The sequence below is a fragment of the Odontesthes bonariensis genome, chromosome 1, assembly GCF_027942865.1.
Source record: "Odontesthes bonariensis isolate fOdoBon6 chromosome 1, fOdoBon6.hap1, whole genome shotgun sequence".
Classification (NCBI taxonomy): Eukaryota; Metazoa; Chordata; class Actinopteri; order Atheriniformes; family Atherinopsidae; genus Odontesthes; species Odontesthes bonariensis.
This window is the reverse complement of record NC_134506.1, coordinates 31,569,426-31,593,444: the sequence shown is the minus strand read 5'-3', so window position 1 is coordinate 31,593,444 and position 24,019 is coordinate 31,569,426. Positions and strand designations below refer to the sequence as shown.

The window sequence follows — 24,019 nt, the reverse complement described above, 5'->3', positions numbered from 1 at the left end:
TTTTCTGTGCCAACTGTTACCAACAGAATTTACAGCTCAACGCCAATCTTGTCGTGTCACATATTGGACTAAAACTACGAGTCGGATGAAGGATGCAGTACAGAGGACACCTGGAACCGATTGTTCCTGGAGATGCAGTCCCTACACGGGGAAACATGCTCCGCATGTTGTACTCACCCCATCGAGTCTGTTTTGCATTAATCTAAAAGCTTCTATGGAAAGTGAAGGCCGTTGTTTTGTCTAATTCATTTAGACGTTGTTTTTTAACAGCAAAAGTAAAACAGGAGAAAAACTGAACACGCCAAAGACAGAAATAAGGACACAAAACCTGAGACAAAGAGACACAGACATCATACCTACTTCACCTCACCACCCCCACCAAGAAAAATCACCAGGCCCAGATGGCTCTTCCTGTTCCTGCAGTGCTTACTGCTGGTTGGCTAGGAGGAGCCACAGGGGCGGGAGGATGTAAAAAGCAATGACATCACTGGCTGGCTCAGTGGATCTCTGGCAGCAGAAATATGACCCGTGCTGCTACTTAGAGCTTCAGCCACACCAGCACCAAGTGTGGACGTTGTTATTTTTGTTCGCCCATCTACTGTGTTAACAGTGAACATTAATAAGGAGCAGATGTAAATAGCAGCTGTAAAAGTCTCCACCTGCTTTTATGTCTGTGTGCGAGCAGGTGAGTATGCTGCAGTGTGCCTTTAGTGGCCTTTAATAAAAAACTACATTATTATAAAAAGAGCATTACTGGACTGGGAGGACTGGATGCCCAGTTTCATTCAGCAGGTAGACTAGGCTACTTATAGTCAAACCGGTCACAGCAGCATTGACTTAGGCTGATTACAACAGCCAAGTGCCTGCACAGCATTGCTATTCATTGCTAAAGGCAGATCTGAATCTGGATGTACAACGGAGAGTTCAATATTCATATTCAGCAGAGGTGGGTCAGCAAATGGCAGCAGTTAAGAAGTAGAGAAGGCGGTGTGGAGATGCATTTATGTTGACCTAAACTAGATGATAAGATTAACAACACCTGTACGTCTGCATAAAAAGGAATACCTTCAGATTGGGCAAAAGAAAATGGGCCTCTGAAATGTCACCAACAAACAAGCACAAGTTGCGCTTACTTCCACGGTGAAAAGGTGAAAAGGTGAAAAACATACATACAGATGGTCTCCAACTGTGTGAGAGGAGTAAAACAGCGGAGAACACCTGTTATGGCAGCCTCCTGCTGTGGGGGTAAATCACTGCTGAGGAGGAGGCTGAGACAATGAAAGACTGGACAGGTGCTTCATGGGACAACACTGTGCTGCTCTGTGTTATCTGGGTCTCCTGTCAGTGAGAGTGTACACTCTGATCCGCTGGCAAGCGTCTGGGACATCTCAGGGCAGCTGTAATCTGGCTGAGCGAGAGCACGGCAGAAGGAGGGCAGCATATAAATTGGGTTGGTGGGGGAGGTGGATCAGTGATCAACCCCTCCTTTAAGGACTAATGGCTTCAAACAGGAAGCACTGCCATACAAATAACATTACAGGACACAGAAGTGAGGCTTGCCAGCTCACTGAACCTCTACAACATGACCAGTTCTGAGATCATCTCAGTGTATACAGTTTAAAGTGGGTCTCACATGGGAAGATCATAGAGAGCTGTGATTGAGCGCATACATGAGGAAGAACTCAGTCACCATTCTTCAGTTATTGCTCATACATTTTCCTATATGATGTCAACATCTAATGATGTGGTTGTGAAGAAGCCCACAGCTGAGCACAAACAGAGGATTTAATGGAGTAAACAATTCCAAGGGGGGTTTGAATCATGAACATGTGGGGACGAAACACAAAAACATGTCTTTATGGAGACATATAAACCGAATTTAACCGAACTTCAGGAACAACAGCCTGAAACTGAATACGATAACCCATGTTTTCCCCAAATGGCGTAAAACGGGTCCAGAGTTTTCCGTAGCGATCCTTTATGGGACTTGTAAAAGCTGTCAGTTGAGCCACATGGTTCAACGGTACTGTGCTTATTAGGGCCAACAGCAATCTGTTGCTCACTCATTCTCTGCCTCACTCACTTTTGTCCTCACACCCACATGCACTCACTTGCAAACACACACAAACACGCTGTCCTGACTCATAGTTAAACTCTCCGAAAAACAAGGGGGTCAGATGACACTAGTTAGGCCCCTGAACAGAACATAAGTGCTCCTTTTCTCCCTCTACAACAAAAAGCATATTTTGCCAGATGCTCAAAAGAGATGACGCATAAACTTGGAGGAAAACACTCCTTATCGGAGATTTATATGTCTTGTTGTCATCAGGAGCTGAAACTTTTTAAGACCTGGACTGATACCGCTTCCGCCAAACTGAGAGCACAGGGAATCTTTATTAAACTGTGTTTTAAAATAAATTACTAATAAACAGCACTACATTTGGACGTCAGCCTGGTATGGGAGCCTGTTTATTTAGGTCAACATCCGCATTTGTAAGGATGTGAAGTGTTAGACCAGACCACGGTTAGTTCCAGTCATTTTTTTCTCAAGGTGGAAAAAGCAAAGTGCTGATTTTATCACCTCATCAAACGCCCAAAGCCCTGCAATGACTTTTCACCACCTGAACGGGTCAGAGTTGGACTTGTCACAGTCGATGCACATGTCTGGACTTGTCTAATTCCACCCCTCAGACTTAACACAACTAGGCTTTCCAGCACCAGAGCTGTTAACCTGGGTGCTCTGTGCCCACCTCATCCATCCAGACTACTGAATAAACAGCTCCTCTCAGCACTGCAGTCTCTTTCTCTGAGAGAAGGGAGAGGAGTGAGGCAAGAGATGAGGAATCTGGCCTATAAGCAAGCTGGTGTCTCCTCCACAGGAACAGTACTGCATGGTGAAAAAACATTAAAAAAAATAAACAATAGCACCAGCGACTGTCAGTCAAATAGGGCACCACTGCTGTGGAGCTGCTTCTACAGGTAGAGGCTTTCAAAATTCAAAGATGACAGTGAGCGAGCCAACCTGGCGTCCTCGAAGGGTAAGCCAACAATTCTTAGTCTTTTGGCTAAAAAAAATAAATGAATAACACAGAGATGAACTGTAAATCAACAGCAATGTTTGTTCTTGCCGTTCAGATTTGACACAGCGTTTTGAGCGGCAATTTTTAGCTACAATTAAACTATACCATGTTCATCATCATTACGCCCTCTATTCAGGCCTGTCACATCTCACAGTCCCCCTGGGTTTGTGCTGCTATAAAAAGGTGCCTACAAGTAAGCCAAGCAAAGGGAAAGGGTTCAAATTCAGCATCCATATGGGGCACATGATTACTGTGTGATTAATTTGAATTTCCCCCATTGGGGGATGAATAAAGTATTTTTCTATTCTATTCTATTATCAGCATAGTGTGTTGGGGGAAGAGCCCACTCAGACCAGTCAGCAACCAGACTGCAGTTTCATAACATATATAAACAAACAGACTCCTGCTGATTGACCGCAGCTAATCTGATCATGACAGCACACACTGGTCCTTCACTGCTTCCAAGTATGGTGCTATCTGGTGTTGACTGACTGAAGTCACCTAAATCTTGATCACAAACAAACACAATCAATCACACCAAACTTTTATTAGTATTATTTAGGACAAAGATGTAGGCACCTAGACTCCATTACAAACTCAAGCAATAATAAAACCCCTCATAATTATGAAGAAGAAAAAGAAATAAATCCCAGGTTGTCTCCTCTGTCCCTGTTTTATCTCTTGCTGCAGATACAGAGAGCTGTAAACAGGTTGCAGAGCATAAGGCAGGAGCCTTATTTCCACAACAGGGTGGGTGTCAAGAACATTTTGCAGCAGCCCTGTGCAAGAGGCTGTCAGAGAAGAGCTACTGGAAAAGGGAACAGTATTTGGCATGCAAGCAGTCTGCAGGTAATATACTGATGGGGGGATTAAATGGGTAAAGGAAACTGTTGACATTTGTGTCAACACTCAAAACTAGAGCAACAAATAATGGAGGTTGTTTATGCGCGTCCTCATTTACTCGGGTCAGGCTTTGTTAATTCATATAACCAGTGACCAGCTGTTACATAATTCTGATCTGGCCTGATTCTTTGCTCAGGGGAATGGGTAAAGTCACTCATCTAAAGCCGGATATGTACAGCTTGCCCACACATGTCAGCACCCCAGTCCACCCCACAGATGAGTGTGTTTCTGGGTGCCCACATACCTCGCTCGGGCTTCATGTTGTCCAGTGTCATCTGGTTGTCTTCAGGGTCTCCCGCAGGTTCTTCTCTTCCTCTATCACACACAGCCTTAACAGCAACACAAAGGTGTCTGGACCTCCAAACCCTCTGTGACTCAGACCTGCTGCAACAGCTAAGCAACAATATCAGCTGTGAAGCCTGAGTGTTGGTGCCAACTGACCCCTATCCAACAACAAAGCATTGCTTTGTTAGCATGCTCCTGTACGCCTCCATCGAGTCGCACTGTATTGTCCAACTGACTGACACAAAGACAGCTGATAGCAAATGCCAGTTACCCCTAGCGTCAGGTAATTGAGTTGTCAATCTGCCTGCTAGCAAGTAACCAATCTATGTATTAGTAATTTAACTAGCAAGCTGGCTACTCCTGCAGCCCGTCTCAAATTCCACCACCTGAGTCGTAGTTAAGTCGCGATTCATCTCTGTGTCTCCGCTTGTATAATGCTGTCTCCTCGTAACGACACTGCCAGAAAAGAGGCTTGCTAACTCAGCAGTGCTAGCTCGAGAGCAAACTCGACCAACTAACCTAAACGTTACTGAATAGTCACGCATTCGCTGGTAAACGACCACCCCCCAATCATCCCAACCACCAGCGTGGCACAGCTCGGCTACAAACACCGATGACAGTCTGTCTCGGTATATTTTTTCGCTATGACAAGAACATTTTTTTTTCTCTCGCGGAATTATTATCGACGATGTCAAACAGATATGGTCCACTTTCTACCCATCCATAAAGGTCGAACCGTCGCCATCTAGTTAGCGTTAGAAACGCCACCCGCGCTGACTCCCTTTGTGATCTTCATTAAAACTTTTCAAACCGTCAACAAACAGCCTGACAACGACTGAACGCTTCAGTAACAACGGTAACGTCGGGCGCGAGCGTTTACCGAGTGGCACTTGCTATGCTAGCGCTGACAGGCCACCAGACTGCTGAAACAAGACGACTAGTTCGACACTGATATTATTCTGGCGAATGCAGATTAAGGGAACTGCGAGTCCGACTAGTCGTGATGCTACAGTCAGCCTACCCTCCTCACTTCCCTCCCTACTGCTTGTCAAAACAGATCAGCGCAGTTCCAGTCACGTGTCCCAACAACAGTCCGCCTCGTCACTTCCCTCTCGGACCAGCCTCGCCTGAACTTGCAGCCATAGCAACCAAGTTAGAGTTGGTACCAAAACTTCAGATGAAGAGCCGTCGTACGTCCGGCGACCAGATTTAAGAGTGAGATCCCGGCCTTACGTTACTTCTTTACAGCCTTGTAACGCTAATGACAACAGTCGTTTGGTTTAGGAAAGGGACAAACAAAAAAGATGGGCTACTCTCTGTAAGCTGATTGGTCAGTGGACGTGGTTGCGTTTCCACGTGCTCACGTGAGGGTTCGTCTTTTCACGTCGTGAACATTTTGTCCTGGTTTCCTTGGCTTGTTAAGGTTCCAATAGCCGTATAAATGGAAGATAATGCTGTTGTACAGTAGCCATGCACTACTAGAACAAAGTTGTGCTGGCGCGTGAGACTTCCAAAGCCACCGAAAATACATACATTTATACATTGTTTACAATGATGCGAGGAGTTCTATTGTGATTTCTAAAATGAAATAAACTTAAGTATATTTTGATTTTTTTTTAATTAACAAAAAAACAGCATAATCTTCAATAGAAAAGTCTTTGTTGGTTGTAATTTACAAGTTCAGACATTTTTTTAAACTATACTTTATCCAATGAATCTATACCAAAATCGATACATGAGACACGAGAATACCCATCATGATAATATGGTCTTTGTAATTAGAATAGGCATTCAACATAAAAGCTGCCACAATAAACACATAGAGTTAGCTTTAGTGAAAAGGGCAATTTCATATGTGGAAGTGTGTTGCAGTGGACTTTGAAATCAGGTCCAAACGTGTTTTTGCTGTGCTTATAAACATGCTTTGTAGTCAATTTAGTTAAAACAGAAACGGGAAAAAGAGGAACTACTTGATTTAATCACTCTTCTGATTAAAGCTTTTGGAACAAAGGACGGGGCCACGGTGAAAACAGTAAAATCTGCTCCACTAATGCTTTAACAGCGGCTTCAGATTTGGGATAGAATCCTGAACTTTGTCGTCTTCTTTTTGTATTTTGAAGGAAGGCTTTAGCCTGTTGTTGTAACATCGCTGAATATTGTAAAGAAAAACTAATATCTGCCTGTCTATGTGTTGTAATTCAACTGAAATTAAAAAAATAGATTCAGACTTGCTTTGTTCTAACAAAAAACAAGTAACCCAGTGAATGTGGACGTAAAGTCCACAACGATGCTAACATCTACCAGTTGATTATGTATGGACTGTTATCAGACAGAAGAGCAAAGTTTGCAGACGTGTAAGGGTCAAGCTAAATATTGATAGCCTTCATACCAGCTCTAAACACAAGCACTAGAATTGTAGTGGTCAAAGGTACCTTTGTCTGCCTCTGAGTCATTGGATGATATATTATCTGAAAGCTAAACAATCTTTCAGAGTGGTCCATCTGCACTGTTGACTACATTGAGGCCTATTTTGATTAAAAAACACTTAACTGCAACTCAGTCACATTTTAAGAATAAAGCACTTGATGTGTCATAGCAACAAAGAAACTGGAACTATGGATGTATAACTAATAGTTTTACATATCTAATGGAAGTCAGTAAACATTAGCCGACGGTTACCATGAGCAGCAAATGACATCAGTGTTTGTAAGATGAGTAAATGAGTAAAATGATGATTCCAAAAGCCAACAGTTGCACTTCCAAGAAAGCTGTGACAACACTCTTGATTATTTTAAAGCGATTTAGGAGTGTTTTCTCATTTATGTGCTCACGTTAAGCTCGCTTGCATTTGATATCCCATGGTGAAAGGCCAGGACATCCCACCACACCTACAACATTGTGAACATCTGAATGTACATTGCTGTTTGGTACACGCTAACCACCACCATTGCATAGTCTCTGCACAATGCACTTTTGATGTGTACATTTGGAAATCTATATAGCCATAGCTATATTTTAATTTTTACAGTGTTATTTAATACCCATACAATGTGTACATATCAGAATCACACGATGTACCTATATATGGTTCACTTTGAAGATTACATTAGCGTGTATTCTTAAACTTTTAAGTTTTCAACTTTAAATTTTTTTACCTTGCCACAGCGTGTCTAAAGTGTGGATCAGGATACATTTCACTGCGCTATGCATGTGCCAAAAACAAATCAGAATCTGATAACCAGCTAATCACTGATTCAGTGGAAACAAGTCATACCTCAATATAAGATTTGATCCTCTGGATGCACGAGATATTGAATGTTTAGATAAAGTATTAAGTAATTATTGTCTTACTTTGATTTGATCCTTTCAGAATGCTGTAAAATAAAAACAGACATGCGCTTGTATTTGGGAAAATCGATGCTTCAGCGCCATCTAGTGACTGAATGGAAGTAATGCAATATTGGTTATTTATGATTTATAATATCTACCACTGATGTGTCCTAATTGGTAAACCCTTTTACATTGCTTTACTTTACTATAAATGACTTTACTTTAATTTGCTTCACTTCACTCGTGTCTTGCTGAGTTCATTGAGGTAAATTATACTGAGGTCTTGATACATGGTTGTCTCCACTTGGCCCACTTGGTGTATGATTCCCACGTGATTAAACTTACTAGAAGTAAATTAATATACTGTACCCGGGCTAAAATGCTGTTTCGGACACTTTCTAAATTTTGAATTCGTAGGATGTCTTTTATGCACGTTGGCACGCCCTCCTGAATCACCATTTGCAGAGACATCAAATATTCTAAGGAAATGAATTAGTGGTTCCACAGCCCTTGGTACCATCCATATTTCATAGATTGGTGTATCCTTTCATTGCACTTTGAAATGTAAAGATGAAACCCTAGTTCCATGACACAGCATACAGAGAGGCATGAGTTCAGGATCACTTAAACTTTTACAGCTCTGTGGAAACAACAATAATTTTGTAAACTGATTTTTATTTTAAAAAGTAAAAAGTCCCTTTCACGTGAAATTGTATTTCATAAGTAGCAATATATCATCCAATTGAACCCTCTAACTTATATTTACTGCATCTTAATTAATTGTTTATTGATATATTTAAAAAGACTCGAATTTTTTCAAAAGGTTTCTTTTTTGGGATGCAATTCCCCCCTAAACCCCCCCTTCCCCACCCCACCCCACCCCTTCTGATCCTGCCCAGCTCAAAGTGGATACAGAAACTGCACAGATAGATTAGTGACCCCTGCAACCCGGTGGTCAAGAACTATCCAATGATACTGTGGAGCTAATTGTCATTCAGGCTCCCATCCAAGACAGAATTGTATGTCTGAATGTCTTATCCTCTGCCTTTCTCATCTGATTGTGAGTTGATTCAATTTGCCTGTCTGGGCAAAAAAAAAAAAAAAAAGAAGACAAAACATGCACATCAAAAATACAAATAATAAGAAAAAAACAAGAGAAGAACTTCAGAAGCTGGAAATATCAACAGTTTATTTACTACCTTTTGTGACTACAGAAATGTTGAAACATTTGAACACTGAAAAAAGCTGGATGACATCATCACTTGCCTCTCAATTTTCTTTCTTTTTTTTTATCATTTGCTTTGCAATCACAACAGATGATATTGCACGGCACTGAGAAAGCAGTAGTAAAGCCTGGGAAACAGCAATGACAAATCAAGTCATGAGACATGGAGTTATACATCTGAGAGTAACACTGACAGTATTGCCTCTCTGGCTCGCACACACTCACACGCTCACACACTCACTCACTCACACACACACACACGCACACACACACACACACACACACACACACACACACACACACACACACACACACACACACACACTTCTATGCATTCAAAGACTGAAAACAAAAGAACCTTAGTGTGTTGAGAAGGACGTTAAAATAAAGAGAACAAGGTTGAAAAGAGCAATGAGATTTTTCATTGTGAAATGTAAGTGCAAAATTAACTTCTACTGTAATCTGTTCCTATATGTTTATGACAACAAATATGCTTGTTTATCAAAACCCTTCAAGCATCTTTGTATATGAATAGCTGGAGGACACCCCTCTGTGGGTGAGAAACTAGTTCCCCAGCGAAAGAGATCCAGATGATTGTCTTAGGCGCTGCAGTATTGTTATGAGACTTGTAGCCAAGCTACCCATCATATGGGAACTCCTTTAGAACAAAATAAATAACAATTAATGTGAAAAGAGGAAAAAAAAATAGGTCCACATTGCACCAACCATTTCTTCATAAATACAGGCCATTTCAACTAAATATCCTGTACTTGCTGAAGAACCTCCACATTCTCCATCCTATGATTCAATAAGTGCACAACATCCTGATTTAATCTATCATGGACACTTTGGTGATGACTCTGTGCTGTCTGAGCATGACAGAGAGGAAACACTACTAACAGTAGGGCCCCTGATAATAAGAGAGCCGCTGCTCTGACATGTAGCAATGAGCCACACACATGCATATATACCAGCAAACAGCTTGACAATATGCAGTACAGACACATTTGACAGAGGACAAAAACACAGCAAAGAGATGCATGCAAATAAGCAAACACACAAACTTGCACACCTCAGCAGTACTTTAAATCAGAGGTGCGCACTCACATCCAAGGACAGAAAAGAAACGAGCAATCCGAGTGTCCATCCCCGTACACACTCATACACGGATTCCTTGGTAAGGTTCTTTGCAGTTTTATTAGACTTTGCTTATAGTCATTACACGAGTACGTATACCAAAAGAACAAATACTAGATGGAGCAAGGCGGCCGTGCCACAGCAATAAAAACAGACCCAGCTCTGTGGCACAGCTCCTGGCAGACCGGCTGCCCAGCCTACACTCCACCTCACTCTGTGCATGAGACAGCAAAGTGTGCAGGGCTTGCAGCCCTTGCTTCAAACGCTTTGGATTGTACATTAAACAGGAGATTCCACACATGGTAGAGTAAGCTTGCCTACACAGCCCTACGCCTTCTACATTCTATACCCGTGCGAATGGCAAATAAAAACTCAACAAGTCTATCTCACAAATGCCAGTGCTTTTTAACATTATACATATTTTTTTTTTTTTTCCAATTTTTGGTTTGTTTTAAAAATCTTTGGATGTGCAGTAATACCCATAAAACAACTGTTTCCAAAAAAGTTTAAAAAAAAAAAATAGAAAAAACACAAACTTGCACACTGCTTTTTGCCAGCTGTTCAACAAAGTAGCTCCTGTTTAACTTTGTTGGCACTGGCAAATCGACTGTCTGGGTTTCTGGCAGTGTTTAAAACACACATTGAAATACCGGCTAGGATTTAGCAGAAGAAGATAAAAACTACTCCTTTGTTAGATCTAAGCATGAGAAACAAGGCTGTAACATAATCTGTCTTTTTTATGTCTTTTTTTTTCCTCCAAAAACCTACTATGTACAAATCTAGAGTTTCTACAAATGCATAAATTAAAGAAGTGGTTAACCAATACAAAAATGCAGTTAAATTAAAATCACAACACAGAAATAGGTAGAAGGGAAATTATAAACACAATATCACAGCAGTTGGTTTTACCCTGTAAAAGTAATAGTCTACCATCATAATATTGGCATAACCCAATGTCTGATAAAAAATACGCTTCTCCCTCCATCCCGAAAGTTTCATTCATCAACCCTGAAACTTGTCCTTCATGACTTGAAACAGAGCACTTTTGCCAAAAAACATAATGAAAAGAACAAACAACAACTTCAAAATAGATAATCATACAGTTTTTTTTTTAAGTAACAACAGCAATTATCACACAAGTGGAGTTCTGCCTTACTCACAGATAGACGTCTCTATGCAGAACTCAAAAGGAATTATTACTATGAGGTATTCAGAGACATTGGTAAAGACATGCACGGCCAGAGTGCTGGACCTTCTTCCACACAGCAGAGAGACAAGGAAGGTAAAGGGAAAGAGGGATGGAGGGATTAAGGGGGGTGAGGAGAAACAAAGACCTTTGGTTTAATCTGTAGAAGTGGACAAAAGAAAATCCTTTGGTATGTTTTCATTGCATGGTTGCGCCGGCAAAAGCACCACGGTGTGATTTTTCTTAGAAAAACAAAAAGAAACTAACTTTTCCTTGTTTCTTCAGTTGTGGCCCTTCTACAGGCTGAGGTATTCACAGAGTCAAAGGTGAGAGGTCAACAGCGGTTTAACACTTTGGTTCAAGCAAGGCACTCGTCCTGGGAGTTTTAGAAAGATTGCAACACGTCTGCTTCTACTTTCAGGAACATGTCTGCCTATAGTTGAGTCAACAACTCTGCCCATGGCTATGTCAGGCTGTCTGCCTGTGGTCATGTGAGGATGTCTGACCTGTTTGTTGGGTCAGCGTTAGCAACCTATGGATACACACAAATTGGCCGGGGCAGAGGTGAGGTAACTACATTAAATTCTCACAGTTTCAGCCACTGATGAATCCAAAAATAAATTTTATTTAATGTATTTGTTTGCTTGCTATAATGTCAGATTGCATTTTAACATGCTTTTTGTTACTAATGGGCACAAAGAAAGACATATCCCATTACGGCAAGTGTACCCCACAGGCACCTGCAAGGCCAATTGTGTGTATCTACAGCTGGATCAGCACATCTGCCTATAGCTACATCAGCATGACTATCTATGGAGCTGTAATAGGAGCACAGATGAAGCAAGAGCACGCATAGCAGGGGTGCATGGGTTGATTGCAGGTTGGAGGGGGCAAAAGAGGAGAAGTCAGGACAGGAAGGAGAAGAGAGAGTAGACGGGGGAGGGGGGGACACATATATCAAACATCTTTTAACACCACTCACAGAGGCCGTGCAATGAGAAAAAAATCTTTGGTTTTCTTTGGTATCATCAAAGTGATATAAATCACATATGGAACTTGAGTGAGGTAGCATCTTTGGTTCATACTATAAAACATCAGCAGGTCTTGACACATTTTTGTTTTTGCCTCTATTCTCTCAGAGATGAAGAAGCAGCTTCCTCTGGCCTCTCCTTCAGAGCTTGTTGTGATAAATGTAGAGCTGCTAACCCTGGCCAAGAGGGGGATGACTGCAGGGGGGCCGGCTTAATATCTCTAATGCTATGCTGCCCTGGGCCAGCCCTGAGTAGTGCTTTCCTCCTTGTGCTGAAATGCATAGCTAACCAGGAAAGTGAAGGCTGCAGGGAGAGGGAGGGTGGGGGTTGGCAGCAGGCTGAGAAGGGGGGTTGCTTTTGTATTCAGGTGACGAGCTGACATTGCTGTGTAAGCGCCTGAAAGTGATTTGATCATTGATATCATCTCCCCTGCCCTACATCTTTGATGAGGAGATGATATCAAATACATATGAAGTGTACAGGGATGATAGAACGAAGCTCAGTTCTTGTCATCAAAGTAGTGAGTAGTTTGTCCTAAAGAACCCCCCCCCCCCCCACACACACACACACACACAGTGTCAATGCCACACATCGAGCCGGCATCTTGCGCTTTCACCAACTGAATTGTCTTTGTTTGCCAGCTGTGGACATCTGAACAAAGTCTAGGTAAACCCGTGGGCATCAGATGGACACATTTACAGGCCATGAAGCATCTGTACTGATTAATCCTCACAATGAGCATCCACAGTAAGATTCAGACTGATTGTGAAGTTAAAACTGGAATATTCTGTTTGATTCAAGAAGGCATTCGTAAGGCAAGTATTAAAAGCTCCTGTTTGGGTTTAGGTCATCTAATATTTCTAATAGCAGGGTGCACAAATTTGAGCATGATGCAAAATGCTGTATGGAGCATGAGCAGTAACATTCTCCTCTTTGTGGTGCATCACAAAGAGGACAAACAGTCTGTCTCAAGAGGTAAAGGATGAAAGGCTGATAATATTTGATCATTAAATACAAATATACTCTTTGGTCAAATTTCTTCATAGCACGTTCATAAGAGGTTTCATCTAAAAGCTGCATGTGAAGCTTCACTGTGTAAAAGGCTTTGGTTTGCCTCAGCATTTTGGAAGAAAGCACTACCATGTGGGTTGATGTTTGGGGTTTTTTGGTTTGGCTTTGAGTTGGGCTTTTGGTTTTGGGTTAGCAGTCTACACGTGGACATTTCCCCATCTGTCTGCAATGCTTGATAGAAAGACAGATGGGTGCACAAACAGACAGACACACAGACAGACATACAGTCCACACCAACGATCCAAAAAAGGTTGCACAACAATCCAGTTGCTCCAGCAGGATTTTCTTTTCTTTAAACTTGATTGGCATATCCCACCGGAACTCCACATTCTTCCCTGTTTTTCAAGGCTGTGGACAGCTGCAGATCAGACTGTCAATAGGCTGATTAAACCTCCAATTAGGGACCCTTCATTAAAACCAACCAACCAGATTGAAGATAAGGATGGCGAATGATAGATTGATACAGAATAGGGAGGTGAGGGGTTGTAGTAAAGCTAAAGACCAGTGACATTGTGTTTGTGTGCGCGTGTGTGTGTGTGTGTGTGTGTGTGTGAGAGGGGAAATGAAAGTCTTTTTGAAGTATGTTACACATAAGTGTGTTGCTGAAACAAACATTTTAAAGCAGGTCAAACAAGAAGTCTTTGGTTTGTTTTTTCATCTTTGGATACTATAAATAACAATATAGTACAGGTTTAAGGGCAAAACGTTGCTTCAAGGTCTTTTTAAAGTTATCTTTGTTTCTCTTAAGTTTTAAAGCTTTTCCACCGAGGTTGAGTCAGTCCATGAGTTGGTCGGATCAATCCGACTTCAGGCTTTGGTGCAGGCGTTGGGGCCAGAGTGGGCTGAATGACCAGAGCCGTCGTCCACCCACTTATCCAGACTTCGGCGGCGCGCGTTCATAAAGAAGTTGCTGACTGTTGCCAGCTCAAGGCCCAGCTGCTGGGCGATGGTGATCTGCAGCTCTTTGGACGGACGCTTGTTCTCCTTAAAGATGGCGTGGAGCGTCCGCCGCTGCACATCCGTGAACACCAGCCGGGGCTTCTTCGTCACATTCCCCCGCTCGTTTCTTCCGTGGTCCTGTTCTTTACGCTTACATGCTGTTGAGTTAAAGACAGAGGCAGACAGACAACAGAATTTATAAGAAAGGGTTGAAGAGCAAAAATCAAGAATCACACCCAGCAATATATCATTTAGGTCAGTGGGTGATCCATCTGGCCCATTGAGCCAATCTGATCTGATTATCATTCTGCTTTTCCCTCTTTGTGATCATTAATAACACTCCGTGCTGTGACAATAGTTTGAAGAAAACAACTAAAAAAAGACTTAAATCACCACAAGAACCAAATTTGATGCTTTATAATATTATATAATCCCTGGAAATGCAAAGATATTGTGTCTCGTGTTGGTTATGTCAAATAACTGACCTCTAATGATTAGGTAAAACCAGCTGCTGTGATGTTTGAGCCAAATAAAGAAGAAAAAAATACACAGGTTTAAGCTGTGCACATTCTATATCTTGCGGCTTGTAATTAACAGTGTAGTGGTCGAAGGGGTAACGGCAGTGCCGTGAGAGTCCTAATTATCACACACCCCTAAACGGACATTCTGACCTTCGGTTACATTTAACCTGAGATGATTACACAACACGCTGGGAGCTACTGGTGCTTATTCCTGGAGAAAAGGCTGTCTGTCAGGGACCAGTGAGCGCTGTCCACGGTGCTGAAAGCAACACTACGCTCCGTTCAAGTTAATGTTTGGAAAACTAACTTAATCTCATTTGATAGTTGATAGACATGCTTGTTATTAGATTTGAAAGAAAAAAAAAGTGTATAACTCTCATTTGATTTGATCTCGTTCCTCTTTAATAGTCTGTTTTTCTGTACTCAGCCTAGCCTCGAGCTTAAACTTCATCAGCGCGCCGTCACCAGCAGGAGGCAGACGCGGGCTGCTGAATCAAGGCCCAATATGAGTGGGGGAATTAACGAACTGCACGTTCTAACCACAAAACAACTCTTAAACCAGCACTGATTAATCGTCTAAAACATCCTGAGTGAATAGTGACGTTTCATTAGATAAAACCAGACAACAAGATAGAAATTAAATAAGTCAATTAGATGTTTTTTGGACAAGATTCGTGGATTCATAAACAAAAGTAAAAAGTTACTTACATGAGCCTGTCATTGTAATGACGGCTCGACTTCTAGTCCTTTACTAATCAGTACGGATTTTTACTGTCCTAAGGTCATTTCAGACCATGCGTGTCGTCTTCGATTGTGATATGCACAAAGTTATTCCCCAAATTATGGTTTCAGTAGGTTGTAATAACCATAAAGTGGGGAAACATCGAAACAAGCAATTAAGTGGAAGTACGTTTTTGCAGCTATCACTTGAAAATTTCAAGCGCCTTCTTCGGAGTGTGCTAAAGTACATTGCAGCGGCCTATTGGCATGACCATAAACTGGGGTATAATTGGAAGTATGAGCAGCATGGTGTCTCCAGTGCTGGTAAATATTAACAGAGGGTCGGAGCTCCTCGTGTTAAGGGCTGCTATAAATCAGCAAGAGTGAAGGCCACCCAGACAGCAGCAGGAGCCACCTCAGAGCTGCCCGGCCCCGGCACAGGAGGCCCGGGCAGAGAGAGGCAAGCTTTCCCAGGACCAGGGGGACTAAACAACGGCCTCATTATCAGGCTAATCACACACGCACAGGCACAAACACACCGCTGCTGCTCCCGGCTAATCATTACAAGCACACAGATAACTACACACTGGGCCCACAGACATGATATTCCTGCCTTCCATAATCAACAAACAGACCTCTGTGCTGAAAGTGCTGCAAAGATTCGCCTATAAAGCTGTCTCTGCTGTTATTTGATCGAGAAACAGAATCATAATGACATGTAAGAGCAGAGATATTTATTTAAAGTTCCTAAAAACACCAGAAAGAACAAGAGGTTGCGAGCGCGAATTGTTGATTCAGAGATTCTGAACTGATACAGTTTTCTGAATTAATTCTGTCGAAGTTCACATCTATTCTATTCTATTCTATTCTATTCTATTCTATTCTATTCTATTCTATTCTATTCTATTCTATTCTATTCAAGCAATTTAGATAACTGAGTACGTGGGGAAAGGAGAAAAGACCCGGGATTAATTTCAGAAGCCTAAAATCAATACGTATATCACTTCTGCTTCTGTACACGATCACATACCTTCACCTAGAAGCGACTGGATCAATAACTTGGTGCTTGTCATTTTTCTCAAAATTAATTTAACTTTTTTCAACTGTTATAATCTTTTTCCTACTTAAAAAAAGTTTTTCATTGTCTAAGGAAAACTTAGAGAATTGTTTATTTTATAATTATCATCTTTATTTCAATTCAAATATTCCTACTCCTTAAATACTCCTTTTTAAAAAATTATTTTAGTATGGTATGATAGCTGGAGTGAAACCAAAGAGGTCAACCTGCTCAGTAAATGGTTAATGGAAAATATCAATGGGCACAACTCAAGCTACTGATTAATTCCCCCCGTTGAACCAGTATTAATATCTCCTCCATTGAAGAACATTCAGACCATCACCGATAATCAATAGGCTGCTGTGCAGATTTTTGTTGTAATTATAGGCTGATCACTCAAACGACAAAATGAAGATCAAACGCAAAACCAGCTTTCCAAAGTGAAATTAGCACTTAAAAAAACGTATTTGCAAAAGTCAGTGATAAAATCTAATTTTCAGACTGCACACACACCCAGCAGCAGCAGCAGCAGCAGCAGCAGCAGATGAGAAAACTGAAAAAAAACAACTAATCAATTGCGATTACATTCACATGCACTCACATACACGCAAGCACGCACATACACCTCGAAGCAAATGCACGCACTTTCCACCCTGCACCCGAAGCCTCGCGGTTCAAAAGGGGGAAATGGCATTTGTAGGTAATTGATTAGGCCTATAAACGCATTTCAAAGAAAAATGAGAAGAAAATTAAAAAACACACACCAAGAAACACAATTTTGTTTGGCTGTTAACGCGCATGTGCTTACTCGGGCTTCAATGTCCGCGCCCCTAATTGACTGCGTACCTCGGGGACAAATTGGTCTATCAGTTAATTAGAGACACCTCAGTCAAGGCAGAGTTGGTTTACGAGCAAAACATAAACACATGTTCTATTCTGTTGAGAAAATTCAAGTCTAACTTCTTTGGGTTTCTTTTATTCAAAGTTGGGATTAATGTACTTTTCACCTGCTAAACAATGCAGAACACCAACTTCACTTGACATTTAAATATAGTTCATAACCAACTCTCGACAACACGTGCACTCACGCACACTTTTCTCTCTGTCTGTTTACACCAAGGGCAACTCCAAAAAAGGGCTGATCAGTTTGCATCTACACCTAAATAAACACAATCCTAATGATTTCTGGGAGAAGGATCGGTTTACGCATGCAGTTCAGCGGTCGATATTTTGAGGTAAAATGACAAGAGCGCTTGTTCTGTGGAAACAGAAAAGGGGTGTGGATTGATACCATGCCACCCATTGCGTGCACGGGCAAGTGGAGCATTTGAATAAGCTGTTTAAACATTTATCACTGTATAATGTTTTATTTGAGCAGCCAATGGACCTCTTTTTCAGGCAGAAATATTTTAAATGACCCCTGAAGAAAGCTGGGATCATGTCACCTATAGGCAAGGCCTTACAGTAGCCTATATTCTATAAACATATTTTCTGCAGACAAGTGGGATCGAGCCATTTCTTATTCTATGAGGAACAATAAGCCTAGAGGAACATTTGTCCTGAATGGCTCGCACTTATTGCTGTAAAATTGTTTGGATTTCTTTTCTTTATTAGTAAAAGGGAAAAAAATCAATTCGATCTCCCAGCCCACTTGACCTGTCAATTGCTCAGCATAAGGCAGCATTCAGGGCCAATGACCTTCTATGCTGAATGTTAGAGTGATTGTTTTTCTCTGCAATACATTCAAAAGATGAAAGCAAAAAGGGGGGGCTTTACCGAGGCTTCGCTCACCTGCGAGCCTGAGCGCGCTCATGCGTTGGAACTCAGGCTCCTGCAGCCATTTCCACATGCGACGGAAGGTCTCTCTGCCGGACTTGAGCTTTGACCAGGGTTTGGGGTTTCTGAGCAAGTCGGACAGGGTCCCCTGGGACCTGCACAGCACCCGCTGGGCAAAGATGGCCTGAGGGATGCTGTAGCGCTTCAGCTCCGTGGTGATCCTCTGCGCCACTTCTTTGGTATTCACCTCCTCCATCTGTCCCCCAGAAACACCTCCTCCACCGCCGCCCCCCTGTTGCCCGGGCCCGGAGGCCTGCTCCCGGCTGTTCCCCAGCCCCTGGACGTGACCCTGCGCGCCAAGGTGGGCGTGCGGGTGGTGGTGGAGGCCGTTGATTTGTACCATGCCCGCAGAGGAGCTCATGTGCTGCTCCGCATGTCTGCTGAGCATGGCTGGGTGGTGCGCCTCAAACCCGCTAGGTGTGAGCATCTTCTCACCAGGCATGGCGGCACCGGGGTGAGCGTAAGGAGGGATGCCGGCCTGGGACGTGTGTATGCTGGCCAGGCCGGAGCCAGATAACGGGGAGAGGCTCTGGCCCATGCAGGGATCTTTGTGATGATATGCGGGGTACAGACTGTTCATAGGCGCCAGACTCCGGTCCTCTCGCATCAACGTGAAGCTGCCGCTGACATTTCCGGGGATCCTCTGGTGGGGATGGGGGTGTGGATGATGATGGGGATGGTGGTGGTGATGATGGGGAGGAAACTTGTCGGATACGGTAGAGATGGGAGGTAAGGGCTGCAGGGGGGTTAGAGTAGTGTAAGTGCTGGCGCTCATGCCAGGGGGGGCTTCACACATGCTGATGGCTGGATGCAAGTGTCCCGGGTGGCCGGGGTGATAGTCTCCGCTGTCCAGAAGGGTCGCCATGCCCATAGCACGGTGGCTCATACCCCGGGGGCTCGGACGGGTATGCGGACTGTGGCCACTCAGCAGGTCTCCGTGAGCGGCCACGGACTCATGGCTCACTCCATGCAGGTCGCCTATATTCTCCATCGACAGCTGTGCGTTCATGATCCGGGCAGCGCTGTGGACAAACCATCTATCTGACCTACCGCAGTTAGCTGATGTCCAGAAGTCCTCACGTCCAATAAAGTTCAATTTTCTTTTGTTGCTTTTTTCCCTTCTTGCAGTAGCTTCCTTTGCTATTGCCTCCTATGTGTTCTTATTCGCTTAGAATAAACGATTCTCCTACTTCTGCGGCTGCTTTTCCTCCCCTTTTGAAAATTCTTGTTTCTTTTTGTTGATATTTTAGTTTATAAAAAAAAATTCTCTGAGTCTCTCTATAATTCAAGCCCCCCCGCCGCCAACCAGCTGTCCTTGCGCTCCAGTCGGGTGCCGCGCCATCTCTCTAGTTGTGTGTGTCCGGTCCCTGTTTCACCGCAGCACAGATCACACTCTCCACACATGCGCACTGTGGGTACCCATCTCCTCCCATACTCTCTCTCTCTCTCTCTCTTTCTCCTTTTTTCTCTTTATCAAACACACGTGAGCGCACACCGGCCCACTGCTCTGACGTCAGGTACCTTATTAAGGGAGGGAGGTATCAAACCGCTTGCTTAAAGCTGTCCTCCTTAACAACCCATATTTAACAGCCTTATAAGATTTCCAAGAAATGGTAGTAATGCAGACAAGCTATTTAGAGAATTGATGAGTGCAGGTGGAGTGGACAGAGCGCTCTATGTTTTGTTATCAACAGCCACTCATGAGATATTCCCTTCATTAAGGCTGTAATGGAACCGTACCGTCAGTCCTCCTTAAATCATTAACTGCAAATGAAGTATACTTCCGGGTTCATTTGGAGTTGATTTTTAACTTGTTAGGCCTGGGATTCAAAATCTGAAAAACCTCAAATGAAAACACTCGACATTCCTCGCATGAAGGCAGAAACTGACTCTCAAATATCGCAGGAAAAACATTAAAGGCTCATTAGCAGTTGTGGGGTTATCAATAAAGTTGAAGCCTGTAGATACTCGTATGCGTCACACAGAGTGATTCTTTCAATGGTGGAGCACTTCAGCTGCACCACCCCACCCCCACAACAATGCCAAAATATATGGCGGTTTAACCAAACGAAGAAGACTGCCGTAGCTACCTTCTCTTCTGATAGAAAAGATGAGCAGATGTGTCTATTGTTCAACCATTAGGCTTAACGAACCAAGCCCAGCATGAGTGTGTGGGTGTATGTAAGCGTGTGTCCTATTTGGAAGCAGAAAACATTTAATCCGCTATGTTAGAAAATTAGTTAGTCTCCAGTGTAGAAATATTTCGATTAAGAGGCCTTTCTGTTTTGCTGACAGAAGCCTCCAACTTGGAGCCAAAATAACACAAACACGTTGGGAACATCACAATTTTTTGTTTGTTTGTTTGTTTGTTTGTTTTAGGAAACAAATGACATGCCTGTCCCTGTGTTTGTCATAAGGAGTTTGCTGCGTGAGTGTCAAACTTTCCAGTCCTGGCAGGGGCCGGGACCTGCTTACATGTCAGGGGCCGTTTAGCCCTAACAGAGCAGTAACGCAGGGCGTCCTCAGCCGGCCGAGCTGACAGCTTGCAGCGGTCAGTGTCCTTCTGGACCCCCCGCTGAAAGAGGGACATGTCAAAGGTGACGCTTCAAGACTCCCAAAGCCAACATCTGCGGGGGGAACAGATTAACCTTTCAGACTTTTCCCTGTTTTGAACCTGCTTGGGGCCCCACATCTGTCAGGGCCCCTTACAATAGAGCCGGCGCTCGGTTGAACGAGTAAAATAAAAGAGAGAGAGAAAAAAAAAGAAGAAGAAGTTAAACTGTCTCTGATGTGAAGTCAATGTCAACGGCGGCGTGTGTGTGACGTGTGTCCAGACAAAGGGACACTAATTCTTCCGAGTGTGGCCGTCCAACCGTTTAGTTCAGTGGACATAATGGAGTTTACAGGCAGGGAAGTCCTGCTCTCAACAGGGAAACAAAAACACAGTGGATGGAATTACATAAACACTAACATAGCTCTGCCCCCTTCCACACGCGGGATCCCACAATTTATTTATCTGATTTTTAAAAAAAAAAACTAAAATCAAACTGTACAGTAATAGTTGACATCCAGTTTTAATCTGCTTCTATTTAATTTCGTCTTTGCCCAGTTCCTTTAGTTCAGAGTCAAACGAGATGTGGATGAATACGAAAGGCTAAGGTTTGGCCTCTTGGCAGCAAACCTCATCTACACATTCTCATGCGGATCGATAAGCTCCTGCCACGTCTGAGCTGTGTGTTTATGTGTGTTGGGCTCTCCTTGGCCATTGTGCCGTGATAGGCTTGGCCTCACATGCCTGTGACATTTGCTCAACGCAGAATATAAGGGACACTTTTTTTTTTTTCAAAACTAATTTTGAGAGATGATAGCCACATTTCTGGGGGGGGGGGGGCACTTCAATTAGTGGCGCATACAAATAAGGAAAAGAGGATAACAACAAGCAGTGGCTGGCAGATCCAGACATGTACGGATGTGCAAATGCAGAAGCAAATCCTTCGGTTTGATAGTTAAGCGTGTGTAAATGAATGAATAAAAAGAACAGCATGCGCCAGCATACAGCAAAGCGAGGCCAGGGAACGGGCACTGAAAGGCGCTGTGACAATTACTTACATGCTTCACGCTTATTATTAATCTGGGGCATCATTCCCGTGAAGCCCCCAGCAGCATATCCGAGCAGAAACAATATAATGTCTCTCAGAAAGGACCCTGGATCAATATTTCAACAGCTCTGCAAAATGACGAGCCTTATGTTCAAAATGACAGTTCCACCTTATTTGGGAATAAGCCTTTGCAAAATAGCACCTAGTGCAACTAAACTTTTGGAAATGAGCGTTCTGGAGTTTGGTCCGTGTGCTCGTTTGTGTAACACAGGGGCGCACACGCGCGGAAACCCAATTAGCCTTTTGAAAATAAACGACTTTGCTCTTGTTTCATCGTTTTGACCCGTGATTTCATTTTCTGGTTCCACTTTCAAAAGAATGTGGTGCTCCTTTATATTTATCAGAAGACTCATTTTCATCCCGGAATTAAGGAACGTCTGAGGGTAAATCGGATTTGTTTAAGCTTAAAAATATTGTCGTTTTTTCCCCCTCGTTTCTTTCTTTTTTTTTAAAGAAAAAAGATGAAAAAAAGTGAATTGCAGCGTTGGTAGCTGCCCATCACGGTATATCTGAAGCATAGGCCTTGAAAACACACCGCACCGCGCCAATCAATAAAATTATAATTCCTAGAGGGTCTCAGGCAAAGGCCCACAATTTGTTATAATATACCAGGCTAAAAAAAACAAAAACGTTTTTAGACGTGCTTCGTCTGTGGCATTCTTGGCTTTACATTAATCATATTTATACGACTTAAGGTGATCATTTTTGTGACTAGTTTTTGTCTTAATCTCATCGCACGTCAGCCGACTCACACATCTATAGTTACTCTTTTTTTTAAAAAACAAAAAGTGCAGGCGACGCTGTTAGAACGCTCTGAATTCAGTCTGCGGATGAACAGCTAATAAGAAAAATATTAAAATAATTTTTTTTAATTCACACAGGTGACAAACCAAGATGGCATTAACAGTAAAGAGGGATTATCTTCTTTTATCCTCTAAAGCGTTTAATCCTGCAGTTAAAACGAAGCGCTCCAAAACTTTTGTAAAGTTAAAATATCCGGACAAGCTGACCAACTAGATGAACCCCCGAGGCAACAAGAGCCAAAATGGCTTGAAGTTTCATCGCTGTAATTAAGGAATTTACTTTTTATTTTTTCCCCCTTAATTAGTAAAATGCCATCATGGCCGAGCAGCAGATGCGGGACCTGCTGCCTTGCTCAGGGGTAAATCAAACTGCCTCTTCTCTTGTGTTATTCCGCGTCACTTGCTCTGATTCGGGCACTCATGTGAAATTGACAAGGCATCACTTTACATTAAGGTGTCCATATGCCGACCAATTACTCCCTGTAACTTTAGCGAGACTCCAATTATGACAACAAAACCGTGTCAACGATAGCCAGCAGCACCGCTGAATGTGCACCTCGATTCCAAATGACTTATTCCTCTGAAGAACCGCGTGGTTTTGGGGACATCAGTGGTCGCTTTAACAGATAACAAATTACAATTTGAATTAATGCACCATTCTCTGCCGTCATTTCTAACCCTTTTATCCCTTTTCTTCATTCCACTTTTGAATCCCTACGGCAGATAAAATCAGACATTTTATGAAGTGATAAATGTAATAGGCCTACAATCAAGACCAGTTGTCACACTATTACTTGCTTTATGCTATTTATAATCTGCCATGCAAATTATAACCTTTCAACATGAATATTTCCTCATTTACATCAAGTTTGGCAGATTTTATTCTCAAACAACAAGAGGGTGGGGCTGGTTAAAATGAATGCCAGCCACATCTAGAACAATCCATATGCGTGCGTGTGTGAGCACATGCAGATTATGTGCTAAATCTACGAGTAGAAATTGTATTCCTTCTTTTCTTAAAATTGAACTAAATTTATAAAGCACAAAACGACTGAAACAAAATTCGCTAGTCTACAATAAGAACTGCATTTAATTCTTTGCTAAAGAAAGGCCCTTTCGGCCGTGAACACTAAGCTGACATTGGAAGCTGAATTGTGGTGCAGCCGCTGTAAGTTTGTGCGCAGAAAAAGTCTGATGGCGTGCGTCAGACCAGGGCAGCACCCCCTCGTTTTCCAC

At 42.7% G+C, this 24,019-nt stretch overlaps 2 protein-coding genes across 3 annotated transcripts in view; both read right to left on the bottom strand.

Moving 5' to 3' along the window:
- Positions 1–5,469, bottom strand: part of atosa (atos homolog A) — a 29,370-nt gene extending 23,901 nt beyond the window's left edge. The window contains exon 1 of the mRNA XM_075464270.1: positions 4,228–5,469. Within this exon, the coding sequence (XP_075320385.1) occupies positions 4,228–4,258 (31 nt within the window). The 5' untranslated portion in view covers positions 4,259–5,469. The remainder of the gene's footprint in view (positions 1–4,227) is intronic.
- A 3,378-nt stretch (positions 5,470–8,847) lies between these two features.
- onecut1 (one cut homeobox 1) lies at positions 8,848–22,807 on the bottom strand. 2 transcript variants are annotated; one of them, XM_075464250.1, is made up of 2 exons: positions 18,262–22,807; positions 8,848–14,345 (listed from the first exon to the last, which is right to left on the bottom strand). In XM_075464250.1, the coding sequence occupies exons 1-2, from the start codon at positions 19,328–19,330 to the stop codon at positions 14,056–14,058; spliced, it is 1,359 nt and encodes a 452-aa protein (XP_075320365.1). In that variant the 5' UTR covers positions 19,331–22,807; the 3' UTR covers positions 8,848–14,055. The 2 variants fall into 2 exon arrangements, with proteins under 2 accessions (XP_075320365.1, XP_075320374.1); XM_075464259.1 differs by having other exon boundaries at positions 18,277–22,807.
- Between the last annotated feature and the right edge of the window lie 1,212 nt (positions 22,808–24,019).